This window comes from Tenrec ecaudatus, chromosome 1 (genome assembly GCF_050624435.1).
Source record: "Tenrec ecaudatus isolate mTenEca1 chromosome 1, mTenEca1.hap1, whole genome shotgun sequence".
NCBI classification, from domain to species: domain Eukaryota; kingdom Metazoa; phylum Chordata; class Mammalia; order Afrosoricida; family Tenrecidae; genus Tenrec; species Tenrec ecaudatus.
The window spans coordinates 260,535,705-260,553,270 of NC_134530.1; the positions used below are offsets into that span (position 1 = coordinate 260,535,705).

At 43.5% G+C, this 17,566-nt stretch overlaps 1 protein-coding gene and 1 non-coding gene across 2 annotated transcripts in view; one reads left to right on the forward strand and one right to left on the reverse strand.

Annotated features, from left to right (window-relative positions):
• Positions 1 to 17,566, reverse strand: part of ABCB10 (ATP binding cassette subfamily B member 10) — a 47,152-nt gene that overhangs the window by 15,024 nt on the left and 14,562 nt on the right. Inside the window, exons 2-6 of the mRNA XM_075531793.1 lie at positions 11,966 to 12,166; positions 10,304 to 10,506; positions 6,724 to 6,858; positions 5,804 to 5,950; positions 3,927 to 4,062 (exon numbers count right to left, since the gene is read on the reverse strand). Coding sequence (XP_075387908.1) covers positions 3,927 to 4,062; positions 5,804 to 5,950; positions 6,724 to 6,858; positions 10,304 to 10,506; positions 11,966 to 12,166 — 822 coding nt within the window. The remainder of the gene's footprint in view (positions 1 to 3,926; positions 4,063 to 5,803; positions 5,951 to 6,723; positions 6,859 to 10,303; positions 10,507 to 11,965; positions 12,167 to 17,566) is intronic.
• LOC142438215 (U6 spliceosomal RNA) lies at positions 2,207 to 2,313 on the forward strand. The gene has a single exon (XR_012782638.1). It is a non-coding gene; the product is annotated as a U6 spliceosomal RNA (small nuclear RNA).

A 17,566-nucleotide genomic window follows, 5' to 3' on the forward strand; every position in this document is an offset into this window, starting at 1 on the left:
ATATTTAGTATTAAAGTAGCAGATGGACACTGGGCCTCTACTTAAGAACTCCCTCAACGCAAGAACACTTTGTTCTATTAACCTGATATTCCATGATGCTCACCTTCCCTGACGTGATCACTGAAGACAAAGTGGGTGCATTCGCAAATGTGGTGAAAAAAGATGATGGTGCCCGGCTATCAAAAGATATAGCATCTGGGGTTAAAGGCTTGAAGATAAACAAGTGGCCATCTAGCTCAGAAGCAACAAAGCCCACATGGAAGAAGCACACCAGCCTGTGTGAACACGAGGTGTCAAAGGGATCAGGTATAAGGCATCATCAGAACAAAAAGCTTACCATAGTGAATAAAGGGGAAAGTGCAGAGTGGAGACCCAAAGCCCATTTGTCAGCCACTGGAGATCCCCTTGCAGAAGGGTTTAGGGGAGGAGATGAGTCAGTCAGGGTGCGATGTAGCACCGATGAAGAATACAGCTTTCCTCTAGTTCCTAAATGCTTCCTCCCCCTCTTTCCCCCACACCCCCCACTACCATGATCCGAATTCTCCCTTGCAAGTCTGGCTAGATCAGAGGAAGTACACTGGTGCAGATAGGAGCTGGAGGCACAGGGAATCCAGGGTAGATGATCCCTTCAGGACCAGGGGTGTGAGTGGCGATACTGGGAGCGTAGAGGGAGAGTGGGTTGGAAAGAGGGAACCGATTACAAGGATCTATATGTGGCCTCCTCCCTGGGGGACGGACAACAGAAAAGGGGGTGAAGTGAGATGTTGGACAGGGCAAGATATGACAAAATAATAATTTATAAGTAATTAAGGGCTCTTGAGGGAGGGGGAAAAAAGAGGACCTGATGCAAAGGGCTTAAGTGGGGAGCAAATGCTTTGAAAATGATGAGGGCAATGAATGTACAGATGTGCTTTACACAATTGATGTAGGTATGGATTGTGATAAGAGTTGTATGAGCCCCTAATAAAACGTTTTTAAAAAAAAAAGATATAGCATCTAGAGTCTTAAAAGGTTGAAGGTAAACAAGCTGCCATCTAGCTGAGAAGCAACAAAGTCCACATGGAAGAAGCACACCAGCCTGTGTGACCATGAGGTGTTGATAGGATCAGGTATCAGGCATCAAAGACCCAGAACAAGAAATCATATCATTGTGAATGAGGGGAGTGCACAGCAGTGACCCAAAGCCCATCTGTAGGTAACTGGACATCCCCTTACAGAGCGTTTTCAGGGAGGAGATGAGCCAGGCAGGGTGCAGTCTAGCACCAATGAAACATACAACTTTCCTCTAGTTCCTAAATGCTTCCTCCCCCCTACAATCATAACCCCAATCTACCTTACAAATCTGACTAGACCAGAGTTTGTACACAGGTACAGATAAGAGCTGGAAACACAGGGAACCCAGGACAGATAAACCCCTGAGGACCAATACTGAGAGTAGCCATACCAGGAGGGTAAGGGGAAGATGGGGGGAAAGAGGGGGAACCAATCACAATCTATCTATAACCCCCTCCCAGGGGGATGGACAACAGAAAAGTGGGTGAAGAGAGAGACATCGGTCAGTGTAAGACATGAAAAGATAAAAATTTACAAATTATCAAGGGTTCATAGAGGAGGGAGGGGTAAAATGAGAAGCTGATACCAAGGGCTCAAGTAGAAAGAAAATGTTTTGAGAATGATGATGGCAACAAATGTACAAATGTGCTTGACACAGTGGATGGACGTGTGGATTGTGGTAAGAGCTGTACGAGCGCCCAATAAAATGATTAAACAAATAGAATGGTAAAAAAGTTATAACAACTGTTCTCAAGAAATTTGAATGAATGAGAAAACAATTATGTGAAATCCTGAGCTTTACAAAAGCTTTTAAAATTGAATGAAATCTGTTGCATATGGATGGGCTCATAACCTGTTGTAACTATAGGGAAATCTGTGGGGGTGAAAGATCTACACGAAGTACTCCTCCTTCTACTCCTCCATTCTTTTTCCAGACTACATGCATGATACAGGACAGCAGATAAGAGGTGAGATAGCGTCTGTGGTGGTTAGGAAACATTAAGCTACCCAAGTTCTGCAGACAGGTAGAGTCTCATTAGGACTTTCTAGAATAAGCGAGGTGACAGAGTATTGATGAAATAGAGCTGTGATTTCCAACCTATTAATATGCAAGATACATGTGTGAACTTGTCAGAACAAAAGCAAGGCAGTAGTGCTCCCTTCAGCAGCACATCTCCTAAAATTGGAACGACACCGAGAAGATTAGCATGGCCCCTGTGCAAAGATGATATGCAAACTCGTGAAGCGTTCCATAATTTTTATCAGTCTCCTGCCCCTGGGTGATGGCCTCACCTGAGGCTTCCAGATCCAGGGCTGGCTCCTGGAGAAAGACCTTGAGGGAAAGGGCTTGGGTCACATTCAGTCTGCATTTTAAACAGTAGAAGTGAGGTCTGGGGGTGGGGACAAGCGCAAGGCAGTAGAATAGCGTCTATCCTGTCAAGCCTTATGAGACAAAAGAAGGTGGCTAGGAAAGAAAATGTCAAAGGCGACAGAAATCATAAGATTAAGGGGGGCTGGAGAAGAAACATGGGCTGTAACAAGCTGTGGGTTATGGGATAAAGGGCCACTGAGAGGGGGACCGGTGGTGGCAAGTCTACTCTAAAGCAGGACAGAGCACAGCCCTTGCAGAAACATGGCCCCAAACATACAGGCACTCCTGAGGCAGCATAGGATGCGGTTGCAAGTCCAGCAGGCTCAGTAGGAGGGCAACGCATCACCTTCAGGCTTTCCTGAAAAAGCCTCTAGCTTCCCAAATCACTCAGCACCTGCCCTAACCAGGGTGGTTTCTTTATTTTTTTAGCTTGTTTGTTTAATTTTTGAAAGCGGGGGTCAGGGGTGGTGTAAGGTGTTGGCTTGAGACCAGCAAGCACAATTAAATGCTACTTTTGGGGGGTCTGCGAATTTCACTCTAGGAAATACACCGACTTGCTCGCAGTGTCTAAGGAAGAACCTCTACAGTCAACAACGAAGTGTTGGTTAACGCTGTAGAATACTTAGACGTTCTGTCAGTTAGATACTGAGCTAGCTGTCTATTGAGCCTTTACATCTTTGCTGTGAAAAGGAGATAGGAAAACAAAAAAGCAAGAAGTCATTCCCCTGTGTTGGTGGGGATGCAGAAAAAGACCACACAAACAAGACTTCACAGATTTCACATTGCTTTGCCTCCATGTGTCGTGCCTCCCCCACCCAGGAATGGACAATAAGCTGAACTCAAATTTCCGACCATAGCAACTCTGCTTCGTGTATGTAATAATTCATGAATGCCTTCGTTCATTAGTTCTGAACTTGGCTGTCTTTGTATAAAAAAAATTTTATTCCTCAAACATTTGCCAATCATTAAAGTATTACTGCCAGAGATAGTAAGTTCCCTTGTGCTTTTCTGTTTAGCAACTACCCTTCCTCCGCCTTCCATCCAATGACAAGAAGTTACCAGGCTGAGCGAGAAGACACTGCAAAGAATCACAACTTTCCAACCGAGAGACTACTTACCTGGATGGGAAGATCACACCCAGAATGTTATTTCTTTATTTCCTTTAAAAGTCACGTTGGAATAACACTCCAGCACAACTGGTCAGTTAATTGCATAGAGCACAGGTTCCCAAACTTGGCTTACTCCCCACTTTTGAGAAAAAAATAATACTCCGCACCGCCTGGCAATGATAAACTTTTGTACTACACCCTATAATGCAGGATAAAGAGCAAGTATCTGCTTTTGCAGAGTCGCCAGATTGCTCCAGAGCCCTACCATGGGCAGTATTACCCACTAGAGGAAACCTTGGTCTAAAGGTATGTGAGAGTACAGTTTTGATTTCATATATGATACACGTCATTTTTCATTTGAAGCCCTCCAAAAGTTGAGCTAACTTCCATACCTCCAATGCTGAGTCCAACCCAGAAAGCATACATGAGGAAGGACGAGAGTTCACCCACGGTCATGTGGGCACTGCCCATCAGCTGCCCTCCTTTGTAGAGCACGGAGAGCACAATCAGGTTCCCGGAGAGCCCCACCTGGGAGGGAAGGAAAACGGAGTCAGGGAGCACCAATGTGAAAGTGGGATTCATGAAGCTTACTATTATTTTTTTTAAAGCCTTTTTATTGGGGGCTCGTACAATTTTTATCACAATCCATACATGCATCCATAGTGTAAAAAACATATGTACATTTGTTGCCATCATCCTTCTCAAAACATTTGCCTTCTCCTTGAGCCCTTAATATCTGCTGCTCATTTCCCCCCTCCCTCCCACCTCGTGAACCCTTCATCATTCATATATTATTATTATTTTGTCATATATTACACTGTCTGACGTCTCCCCCTGCCCTCTTCTCTGCTGTCCCTCTCCCAGGGAGGAGACTATGTGGAGATTCCTGTAGTAATCAGTTCCCCCTTTCTACCCACATTCTCTCCACCCTCCAGGCCTCGCCACTCTCATCACTGGTTCTGGAGGCATCATCTGTCCTGGATTCCCTGTGTTTCCAGTTCCCTTCTGTACCAATGTACATCCTCTGGTCTAGCCAGATTTGCAAGGTAGAATTGGGATCAGGATAGTTGGGGAATGGGGTAGGAAGTATTTAAGAACTAGAGGAAAGTTATATCTTTCATCATTGCTATCCTGTACCCTGTCAGGTTCATCTCCTCCCCACAGCCCCTCAGCAAGGGGTGTCCGGTTGGCTACCTTAGCTTACTATTAACTTTTACAGTCTTTCTGAAATATTAGATCCAAGCTGAATTTCAAATAAATATCTTTGAAAAATTATAATATTGAAGAATCTCACTGCTATGAAAACAAAGGTGCTCAATCACCCATTAGATTCCTAGTTGATTTTTTTAAACTCACTTATTGGGGGCTCGTACAAATCTTATCACAATCCATACATACATCCACTGTGTCAAGCACATTTGTACATATGTTGCCATCATCATTCTCAAAACATTTTCTTTCTACTTGAGCCCTTGATATCAGCTCCTCATTTTACCCCTCCCTCCCCGCTTCCCCTCCTTCATGAATCCTTGATGATTTATAAATTATTATTATTTTGTCGTAGCTCCTCGTTTTCTGAATCTACTCAATGTACCAAGGACAAAACAGTAAAGATTTCTTCCTCAATGGAAGGAAACAGGTGTCAGCTAAATGCACTATACATTTTAATGAAACATCCTGGACAAAGGTACTGGGCTGCAACGTCAGACACTTGTTGCTATAATCTGGTTTTGTTTTCCAGTAGATGTGTGGGTGGTCGCAAGTGCCTTTTCCCTGAGCCTCCAATTCCTTATCTGCTAAACGATGACAATTATTGAACTGCCTCTATCTTTCTTCCCAGCTCGAATATATTGGGTACAAGTTTGCCCACATGGTGATTTTCTAGTTCAGTGTTGGATCTGAGTTGATTATGACCAGTCTTTCATACTTCGCTCTTGAAACTCACTAAGGGTGTTTCTGTTACTCCTTAGTGGTTGTCAGTTGTTTCTGGGCCTCAGCATGGCCAAAGGACTGCTCAAAGCATATACAAGGCCCATAAAGCAGAGGTGGTGAGTGGTGTCGGTACCACTGAGCTGGGGTCACACTCCGAGAACCAGGGCCTTATCTCACAGTTGGTTGTCTCACCTGTTGATCCTCTGATAACCAAGCTATGTTAAAGATGACAATTCTTTGAAGTAGAAAAAAAGTTACCTTTATTTATGGCAGAGCCACAGAATAAATTACAATCACAGCATCTGTGTTTTTTCATTCTTTAAAACGGTATACTTACTGCTCCAAAGAAGCCAGCCCGGGCGAAGGCCTCTTTCCGTGCTAACTGCATCACATAACCCACTTGGCTGGTATATTTCTCCATCTCAGTCATTTCTTTCCCAAAAGCCCGAACAGTTCTTATGTTTCCAATACGTTCCTCGGCTAGCTGAGGAATGAACACACATACGTGTGAGGAGTTACATTTGAAAGTTTCAAGAGGCAAAATTAAAACAGGATTCTCCTTTTAAAGGTACTACCAAAAACAAGACAACAACATAATGCCAATAGGAAGCAATTTATGACATAAGCCCAAATTTAAAAAAGAAATTTGTAAGGCAAAGTATATTTTTATTAAAAAATATGTATACTCATGCATATTATATAAGTAGGCAGAAAGATCAGTAGTAATGAAGATACATACAGAAATATATTTTATGTAGTAAAAAGATTTTGAAGAGCAGATTCTAAGATATGATTTTAATAATATTATCTCTGAGACATAGGATTATATATGTTTTTGTCTTTTTTCCTTATTTATATTTTCAAACTATTCAAATATACACATAGCCTTTGTAATATGAAAATATAAAAGTCACTTTTAATTTTTTTGTTTTGTTTTTGTGTTTTACTTTTAATATATATATTTTAAAGGCAGTATTGGACATTCCAAAACTAGCCTTATAAATTAAGGAAGAAATTATTTCAAATATAGTAAGCTTTTTGTCCTATAAAAGAGTGGTGATAAGTGGACTGAGCTCAGTCCAGCTAGATCTACTTGGAGATGGGGGCAATGATCTAGTCTAAAAGGCAAAGATGTGAGGAAATGGGAAGTAAGGAAAAGGGCTTGGAAAGCCTAAGCCTATCCCTTAGGAGCTGCCCCCTTGGGATTTGGCTCTGGCCCTGTTACCCAGAAGATCAAGAAGATGGGAGGACCGTTACCTGAGTGGCTTGTGCCAGGGCATCCTGAGTGACTTTGGTCAGTTTCCGTAGATATCGTCCATAAATCACAGCAAGGATGGACATCGGAGGCACAACACTCAAAACAAAAGTGGCCAGATTAGGCGAGACAAAAAACTGTCAAAAATGAAAGGCAGGAAGAGTTACACAGAATGACAAGGAATTCTCAGCCCCTAACTAAAGTTTTATGTTATTAATTTTTCTTTTCCTTTCTTTCTTGCCGCTTTTTTTTTCTTCCACAGGGTTGCTAGTATGTGCTCAAAGTTGTACAACCTAAAACATTTATTTGTGTTGCTCAAAACATGTATTAGCAAAATATAAATCATTTAATGACATTGATTCCATTCTAGTCGTACCGTCATTCTCACCTTCCAATTCTAAGTTGTTCCCCCTCCGTTCACATGAATTCACTGCTCCTTCAGTTCAAACTGCTGCTGCCAATTGAGACCATTAAAGGCAGTTCTTAAACGAGCATTGTGATCTAGGCAGACACTATGCAAATTAAGCTAAACTACGGTTTGGTTTTAAGGAGAGTGTAAGATCTATTTTTAGCTAAGGTTTAAAGATTATCTCGGGTTAACAGTCTCAAGGAGTTCTTCCAACTTTCTAAGGTTCCAAGAAATCTATAGTTCATAAGAATTTGAAATCTGATGATTCTTCTTCAGAATCGCTGATCAAAATGTTCAGTAGTATCCCCTTACAAACAGGAACTGGACAAAGATGCCCTCTCTCACCACGGCTATGTAACACGGTACTGGACGTCGTAGCCAGGGCAACCAGGCAAGAAAGGGAAACAAAGGCTTCCAAATTGCTAAGGAAGAAGTAAAATATCCCTTTTTCATAGAAGATACGAAGATCATGAAAATTCTGGATCCTCAGCAAGTAAACTACTGGAACTAATTGAAAGATTTAGCTAAGAAGCAGCCCACAAGATCAACATACAAAATCGGTTGCATTACTTTATCCCAACAAAGTGAATTCTGAAAACGAAGTAGGGATCACAATAGCTATAACAATTATATTTAGGTATAAATTTAACCAGAAATGTAAGACTTTTACAAAGAAAACTACAAAACACAGTTAAAACAAACTAAGAGAGCTACATGAATAGAGGAACATGTCATAGAACATGCCTAGGCTTAACATAATGAACATGATGAACATGCCTAGGCAATTCCAAAGTGATTTATAAATATAGAGCGATCCTGATCCAGATATCAACATTCTTTAAAGACATGGGGAAAATCACCAACTTCACATGGAGACGAGCCCTGGTGGCCTAGTGGCTGAAGTCCACAAGGTCAGTGGTTGGAGACCAGCGGCTCTGAGGGCAAAAGACGCAGCTTTCTACTCTTACATGCAGTTACAGGCCTGGACACCCACAGGGGCGGTTCTACCCTGTCTTACAGGGTTGCCGTGAGCTGGCACCAGTTGATAGCAGTGAGTGAGAACTTCGTATGGAAAGGAACTGAGGAGAAGCAAAAGCACTACTGAAAAAGAACAAAGCAGGAGGTCTCACACTTCTCAACCTCAAAACCTGTTATACAGCTACAGAAGTCAAAGCAGACTCACAATGGTACAGCAACAGACACAGAAGTCAATGGGACAGAAATGAGAACACAGAAGTAAATCCGCCCACTTATGGACACTGGTCTTCCACAAATAAATGGTTAACATCCATTACATGAGGGGAAGGGCAGTCTCTTTCGATAAATGATGCTGGCTTACTGGGCTGAAGGTAACAGGTAGAAACTGAGACTGACATCAAGGTAATCCTCAGGTCTCGAATTGAGTTCCGTGCTCCATAGCTCAGCTTTTAACCAAACAATAAGATAAGCTCATAGGACCAACACTAACACCAGGCAGGTAAGCACACCTTAGTACAATCAATCATAAGCTCTGAGACAAGCCTTGGAAGGCAGGAGTGGACAGGAAAGGATGAATGGAAATGGTACATACAGGACAGAAGTGGAAATGGAGTGTTATGAAATTGTGGGGATTGCGGTCAATGTCATAAAACAAATGTGTATTCATTATTGAATGGAAAACCAATTTGCTCTGTAAGCTTTTACTCAAATCACAATAAAGTTTCGATAAAGAGATAAAAGTATTCCATCCCACTCAGTGAGTGGGAAGGCAGTCAATAATGGTAGCCAGGCACCACCCATTCTTCTGCTCTCAGGGCAGAAGAGGTGGTGGTTCATGAAGGCAAGCAGCCACACATTTTCCTTCATTCCTGACTCTCTTTCTTACCCTGCTCCTTCAACAGAACAGAAACCGAGCTTTGTCCCCTCGATGGCTGTTTACGAGCATTTCTGTTTCTAGTACTACACAATGAATAGGAGATAGACCAGAAACACTAAACAGGTCCATAGGCCAATCAACTGGGATGCCCTCTGACGCCTTGTCCCTGAACCTCCAAACCAAGAAACCAGATCTGATGTTTTTGGCTGTACACAAGCAGCCTCAGCAACTATTTTTTTCAGTCAGTGTTGTAAATATATCTATCACATAACTTTTGCTTATTTAACTTTATACAGGCATACAATTTATTGACACGATTACAATAATCAGTGGTGTAGACTCATCCTTAATCAACATAATATTCCCATTACCGTGTACAGCATGTCTTGGTACCACTATTCAACATCTCATCTTCAATGCCCCATGAATATTCATCTGATGGAGAATTTCTGAAGATATTGTAAAAATCCTATACCATTGGATTAATGCTGCCCACATTAGACCAGGTTTTCCTACAACCTATAAGAAGGAGCCCACAAATTTTGTATAGGCAGCCCTTGATTTAAAACAGGGTTCCACTCCAATATCTGTCCAAAGTCAGGGTTTATTTAAGTCAAATGCTTTGTTTTTTCCCTTTACTTTTCATAGCCTTTTATATGGTAGTATTTGCAAGTGAACACCCAGGAAGGAGAATATCAATAAACTACATGTCGCAACAATGTATGTAGTGCATATTACTAAAAATAAGGTGTACAACAAAATATACAATCAACAATTCATCACAGCTCTGATAAGTCATAAGTCAGGGACTAAGGCGTTACCACCAAGCTGACTCCAACTACAGCAACCTAGTAAGTTGGAGAAGAACTGCTCCTTAGGGTTTCTGAAACTGTAAATCTTAATAAAGAGGGGGCAGCCTCATCTTTCTCCTGTAGAGTTGCTGGTAGGCTTGAACTATTGACCTGTGTTCAATTCTGGATGACCTCAGGAGCACTGAGCAATCAGAGGCAACACATCCCACAGGTGAACAAGATGGCAGAGAAGTCAAAAATCCCATGTGCTTTGATAAACAGGTGAACGAGGGCGTGGGGCCCAGAACAATATCAAGTTGAAGGATCATTAGAGTTGTCTTTCAAGGGGGTTGGTTGATTGACGTCTCCACAAGGTCCAGCAGGCCCAGTCTAAAGGGGAAAGTGATCTGCATGGTGTGAAGCCTGATCCTGGCTCTGCCATGCTCACAGAATTGTGGGGAGACCACCTGAAGCTCCCCTCCTGCTTCAGAGCCAGAAGGCACCAAAGGAAAAATGAGCCAACCTACCATCATGCCAATGCCAACAGAAGCCTGGGCCCCAGCCCGGAGTCCATCCGAGAGGTTTTCAGTCACTGAACGCCCCAGGAGTGCAGTGTCTGAGGAGAGGCGGTTGATCAATTCACCTGTGCGAGTCTTGTCAAAGAAAGCAACCTCTTGCCTCAAAACAGAGGAGAACAACGAAGTTCTCAACTGATTCACAATGCGTTGACCTACAAAGGCAAGACAGAACGGCATTAAAAAAGCGATTGGTACCCCTGAAGAGCAGCTGTTTGTCTGTGGCAGTTTGGCCTGGCGTCATGAAACCTTCTAAGTCCTCCTCCAGGCAACTGAGCCATCTGTAGGGCATCATCTCGTGCGTGTGGACATGAACTTTACCTCAGCACTGGTACGTGAATAGTCCTATTAAAGCAGAGTATTTCTTTTTCTCTTAGAAACTAGAGTCTAATGGAGACAGGACGTAGTGATAAATAGAACACGACTGAGAGGTTTTAAAAATTTATATTTATACTCAAGCTTTGCTAGATGCATTGACTTCTCAAAAGCTTTTGTTCCTCCTTGGTAACCCTTTTCCGTAATGAGCCTTCAAATGGCAGGGACTGGTTAATGATCTACAGAGCATTTTATTAGCCAAGTAGTGAGCAACAGACGTACAGTTTGGTTTCCCGGGCTTTATCATTATTGTGATTGTGACTTAGGTCATTAACCACTAGTTAAGAGTTGAGCTATGGTATGATTAGGCTATAAAAAATAATAATATATTGCATGGATATAGGTAAAGTAAGATCTGAGTTGAATACCAGAACCTTCTATGTGGAATATATTGTAAAATTGATCACCCCACATTGTGCTGAAAGAAACAAATGCACGTGGGGGTGAGGGGGGACCATGAGCATCTGTAGTTCTCTGAGGGTCTCCAGACTCCATCCTTATGAATGAGCACTGCCCTCACACCTCCCATGACGTAACCCAAATACCCCAAACTCAATGCAGTGGAGTTGATTCTGACTGACAGTGACCCCACAGAGCAAAGTAGAATTACTCTGTAGGGTTTCCCAGGCTGTAAATTTTTCATGGGGACACAGACCCTTTTCTTTCTCACACAGAGCAGCTGCTGGGTTTGAACTGCTGCCCATGCGGTTAGCAACACAACGTGTAACCCACTATCCCACCAAGGCTCCCCTAAGATGCTGTAGTTGTTAGGTGCCATCCAGATGGTTCTGACTCGTAGTGACCCTACGTACAACGGAACAAAATACCACCCAGTATTGCACCATGTGCACAGTTGTTTTTGTGCTTGAGTCCATTGTTGTCAGCCATTGTGTCAATCATCTTGTCATAAGATTTCCACTGCCACTGAGTCGATGCTGATTCATAGCGACCATACAGGGCAGGGTGGAATTGTCCCTGTGGGTTTCTGAGACTGGAACTCTTTATGGGAGTAGAGAGCCTAGTCTTTTTCTCCCAGAGATATTGATACGGGTGCCTCATATAAAACACCCCAGAACTCCATTATCAGGATCTGTCCTCCTGAGTGTGATGGCTAGGAGCAGCAAGAGCCATCGAGCACATGACACTAGAGACCCAAGCCAAATCCACGGGAACCCCATACATTTGTGGGGAGTAGGGGTGGGTGGGGCATATCACCAAGACGGAAGGAAGGCTTTTTACCTGCAGTCTGCATGAGGTAGACACGGATGGCATTCGCAGCAGCTCCGCAGAGAAACACACCACTGAGCGCCAGGCACAGGCTGGTCAGGTCGCTGGTATAGTCCACAGTGGGGTCTGTATAAATAACATCGATGATCTTCCCCAGGAAGAAAGGGGCAGACATGGTGATGACACTGGACACTGTCAAAAACCCGACAGCAGCTGAAAGAAGGAAGCACAATCATGTCAACGCTTTACAAGGGCCAACGCTTTCTTCTTCTCCCCTTTTTTTGGGCAAAATTTGCCTGAGACCAAGTTAAAATTCTTCTTGTTTAAAGAAACTGTCATCAGATTGTGAATGATTATCAGTTGCTAGAAGCTTCCTTCCATGGTTTCTAGATCCCTAACTAGCTTACTTTCTTTCTTTCTTTTAATCGTTTTATTAGGGGCTCATACAACTCTTATCACAATCCATATATATATCAATTGTGTAAAGCACATCTGTACATTCATTGCCCTCATCTCCACTTAAGCCCCTGGCATCAGTTCCTCATTTTTCCCCTTCCTCCCTACTCCCCCTCCCTCATGAACCCTAGATAATTTATAAATTATTATTTTGTCATATCTTGCACTGTCCAATTGTCTCCCTTCACCCACTTTTCTGTTGTCCGTCCCACAGTGAGGAGATTATATGTAGATCCTTGTAATCGGTTCCCCCTTGCCACTCCACCCTCCCTCTACCCTCCCAGTATCGCCACTCTCACCACTGGTCCTAAAGGGATCGTTCGCCCTGGATTCCCTGTGTTTCCAGTTCCCATCTGTACCAGTGGATCCCTAACTTTAAAACAAAACAAAAACAACCTCAAAACCAAACCTCCTTCCATTAAACAGGTTGATTTCAACGTATAATGCGCCTATAGGGACAGAAAAGAGCTGCTCCTGAGGGTTTCCAAGACTGCACATCTTTATGGAAACACACAGTCACATCTTTCTCTCTTGGAGTGGCTGGTGAGTTTGAACTGCCAACCTCACAGTTAGTGGCCTAATGCTTAAGCAACTCTGCCACCAACAGTCCTGACCTTACTGAAAGGAAGCACAAAATCCATTCTACGGCCAGAAGAAGTCAGGTGGGTGCAAGGACCTTTCTGATCATTCCTAAGCAGGTAAAATGAAGGACTTTTTGCATTGATCCTGTTTCGATGATCCTTTCCCTACTGGGCATAATCAAGAATTAACTATGCAAACTCATTCTGGCCTCCCTCCCTGCTTATGGTTTTGGTATTCAACTCAGACCATATTTTTCCTACATGCATGATGTGTGTGTGTATGTATGTATATAAAATCATTTCATTGGGGCTCTTACAGCTCTTATCACAATCCACACATCCATCCATTGTGTCAAGCACATTTGTACATATGTTGCCATCATCATTCTCAAAACATTTGCTTTCTACTTCAGCCCTTGGTATCAGCTCCTCATTTTTCCCTCTCCCTCCCACCCTCCCTCCTTCATGAACCCTTGACTATTTATTATTATTTTTTCCATGTCTCACACTGACCGATATCTCCCTTCACCCATTTTTCTGTTGTCTGTCCCCCTGGGAAGGGGTTATATGTAGATCATTGTGATTGATTTCCCCTTTCTCCCTCCCACCTTTCCCTTCTCCTCCTGGTATCGCTACTCTCATTATTGGTCCTGAGGGGTTTATCTGTCCTGGATTCACTGTGTTTCCAGCTCCTTTCTGTACCCATGTACATACTCTGGTCTAGCCATATTTGTAAGGTAGAACTGAGGTCATGAGAGTGGTGGGGAGGAAACATTAAAGAACTTGAGGAAACTTGTATGTCTTATCGGTGCTAAATTGCACCCTGACTGGCTCGTGTCTTCATTGTGACCCTTCTGTAAGGGGATGTCCAATTGTCTACAGTTGGGCTTTGGGTCTCCACTCCATGCCCCCCCTATTTGAAAATATAAAAAGGAGAGTATAATCTGAAACTAATCCTATAAAACAAGCATAACCCTGATATCAAAACAAAGAAAAGATACTATTAAAAAAGAAAATTATATGTACAAATGTACTTGACACAATGGATGGATTGTGATAACAGCTGTATGAGCCCTCAATAAAATGATTTTTAAAAGAAAAGAAAATTATTGACTAATATCTCTTAATTGACACGAAAATTTTCAAGAATATCCTAGCCAATAGAATCCAACAATATATTAAAAAAAACAAGACAAACAACAACAAAAAAAACACAGGAGGACTCCAGGAAGATGGCCACCAGATAGGTAACTCATGCCCAGCGCTTCGAGGAGATCAGTGAGTGGGGAGAGTTGGGGGCGGAGTGGTGGTTTCAAATCTGCTTGTTCGAGTCTCAAGACCACTCAGAGTATCTCTCGGACCCAGAGGTGGACCCCCACCTGATCGTCAGGGCTCCTTGCGGACACCTGTGGTCTCTGGTGCAGTGCTCCGGGCACCCGCTCTGCTGGGACCGGCGCCACGGGGAAGCCAGGTGCATGGTGGAAGATGCGCCTGCCTCGGTGCTCCGCGCAAAGCCTCAAGTCAGTACCCCACCCCGCCTCAGGGTGTCCGGGGCCTGTGTGTGTGCTCCAGCCGGCATACCCAGCACCTCCTGCATATTCGGGCCCCACCCAGGCACCCCTCGCAGTCCAGCGGGCCAGACCCTCCCCCCTTCTCCTGGGAGGCGGGCCCGGTGCCACAGCCAGGTGGAAGGCAGAAGCTGCGGTCCTGCCTTAGTGCTCTGCACAAACTGCCAATCATACCCGCTGCACGCTTAGAGGTCTCAGCCCAGAGGTGCCCGCCCCATCACTGCGCTCCTTGCAGATCCGCCAGCCAGCCCCCTCCCTGGGCCTCACTCCCCTATACACGCGCACGTCCATACGTGCGCAGGGACACACACACGCAGAGATTCCCACCCTACCACACCGCTCCAGGCCTGCCAGGCAGAGGACCCAAGTCTGGCAGAACTTTCTGCAGCTGTGGCATAGGAACCCAAGCCATTGGGGCTTGCTCGCTGTATTTGCCCTTCTCCCTGCTCACATTGTCCCACCCTTTGGGCTCCAAGCGGTGCATCTGCACACCAGTCGCGGGCTCCCCTCCTACCTGCCTACCTGAGGGAAGTGCCCCTAGCCAGAAACAAGCCAATCCCCAACCCATCCCCTAAATACTCTCCTCTGCACTGGGGCCAATAATTTCTATCAGACCGCAGCGTGCACAGCTGCAAACAGCCCCTACAAACCATAGGCCAAAGCGAGAGGGAATCCCCAGCAGGACAAAGGTGAAACACAACCCCACGAGACAGTTGGCTAAACACAACCAGCGGAAACACCAACACCAACTTCCCAGAGAGAGCCCAGAGCTCCGAGACACCTGGGAAAATGGCACCGAATTCCAACAAATCAAGCAAATAACAACAAGCTGCTTTCACAGTTTCAACAAGAAAAGAGAAACAAAATCCAATGCCAGAGGACCATCTGGACCTAACAGCAAGCAAGAAATCTTCAGAATGCTGCTTGGAGCCATACAGGACACGAGGCAAGTATTACAGAAAAAGGATGAAATGATAGAGGAAATAAAGGCCCTGCACCCAATGGAAATACAAGAGTTAAAGGGAGAGATAACAAAACTAACAGCAAACTCACGAACTTCAACCAGAGAATGGAGGAGGCAGAGAACTGCACCAGTGACTTAGAGGATTTGCAAGCAGAAATTAATAAACATGAGAAAAAAATCAGAGAAGTTGAAGAAAAACTCAAAGCTATGTTTGATGCTATGAGAAGGAACAACATCAAACTATCAGTTTGCTGGAGGAATGCACATCAAGGAAACCAGCATCTGAAATAGTGATGGAATGCTTGTAAGAAAACTTCCCTAACCTAATGAACAAAAACCAGGCAACTATCCAGGAGACTGAAAGAACATCAGCTAGAGTGAACCCCCAGAAGAAGTCACCAAGACATATAGTTGTTAAACTATCCAACTTTGAGGAAAAGGAGAAAATTATGAGAGCAGTTAGGAAAAAACAGGCAACCACATATAAAGGCAAGCAGATAAGAATATACTCAGACCTGTCAGCAGACACTATGAAGAAGAGGAGACAGTGGAGCAGCATATTCCAAAAATTTCAGGAAAATAATGCAAACTCAAGAATATTCTATCTGGCCAAATTATCAAAATTGATGGAGCAGTGAGAGTCTTCCCAGACAAGGAAAGCCTCAAAGAATATGCTAAAAGGAACCCAGAACTACAAAAGATCCTCACTGACCCAGTATGGGCAGAAGAACAACACTCACCAAGCACATACAAGAGACCACTACACAGAACAACTCCACCCAGAGACCATCAAAGGGAAAAGAGTCCCCAAGATAGAACTGGATCAGCAATGGAAAGAAGGCAAGAATGAACCACAAACACACATATGCACAACCCACAGAAAAGAAAGGGAGGTAGGAAAACACCCAACACAAGAGAGATAAAATGACATCACAGGGTCCACAGATAGATGTAATAACCCTGAATATTAATGGTTTGAACTCTGGCCTTAAGAGACAGAGGCTAGACTCACTCACTCTCTCTCACTCACTCACTCTCTCACTCACTCACTCTCTCACTCTCACTAACTCACTCACCCTCCCACTAACTCCCTAACTCACTCACTCACTCACTCTCTCTCACTCACTCACTCTCACTCACTCTCTCACTCTCACTAACTCACTCACTCACTCACTCTCTCACTCTCACTCACTCTCTCACTCTCACTCACTCACCCTCCCACTAACTCACTCACAAAAAAAATAAAAGAAAACAAAATTTTAAAGAAAAAAAAAGAGACAGAGGCTAATAGACTGGCTTGGAAAACACAGACCCTCGATCTGCTGCCTACAGGAGACACATCTCAACATTATAGATAAAAACAGGCTGAGAATCAAAGGCTGGAGACAATCATACCAGGCAAACTCTAATTCAAAAAAAGTGGGGATTGCAATCCTAATCTCAGATAAAATTGACCTCAAAGTGCAAACCATAAAAAGAGATAAGGATGGAAATAATATAACGCTCAAGGGAGCATTACATAAAGAACCAATAAACATTCTAAATATTTACTCGCCTAACAAGCATCCAGCAGAATAAGTCAAGCAAACACTGCAAAGGATGAAAAAAGAAAACACAGCCTCAACAATTATAGTAGGTGACTTCAATACACCGCTCTCTGAGAAAGTTAGATCACTCAGAAAGAAACTCAACAAGGAGACTAAAGATCTAAACACTACAATTAGACAACTTGACCTAATAGATATCTACAGAGCTCTCCACCCAAACAAAAAAGAATTCTCATTCTATTCAAGTCCCATGGTACATTGACGAAAATAGACCACACGCTGGGGCATAAGGCAAATCTATATGAATTCAAGCACATTGATATCATACATACCTCTCTGTCTGACCACTGTGCCATAAAGCTGGAAATCAATAAAAGATAAAGAAATCAAGGGCAAACCATTGGAGAATGAATAACTCTCTATTGCAAAAGCAGAGCATACTGGCTCAGATCAGAGACGAAATTAGGAAATTTCTAAAAACCAACGAGAATGAAAAC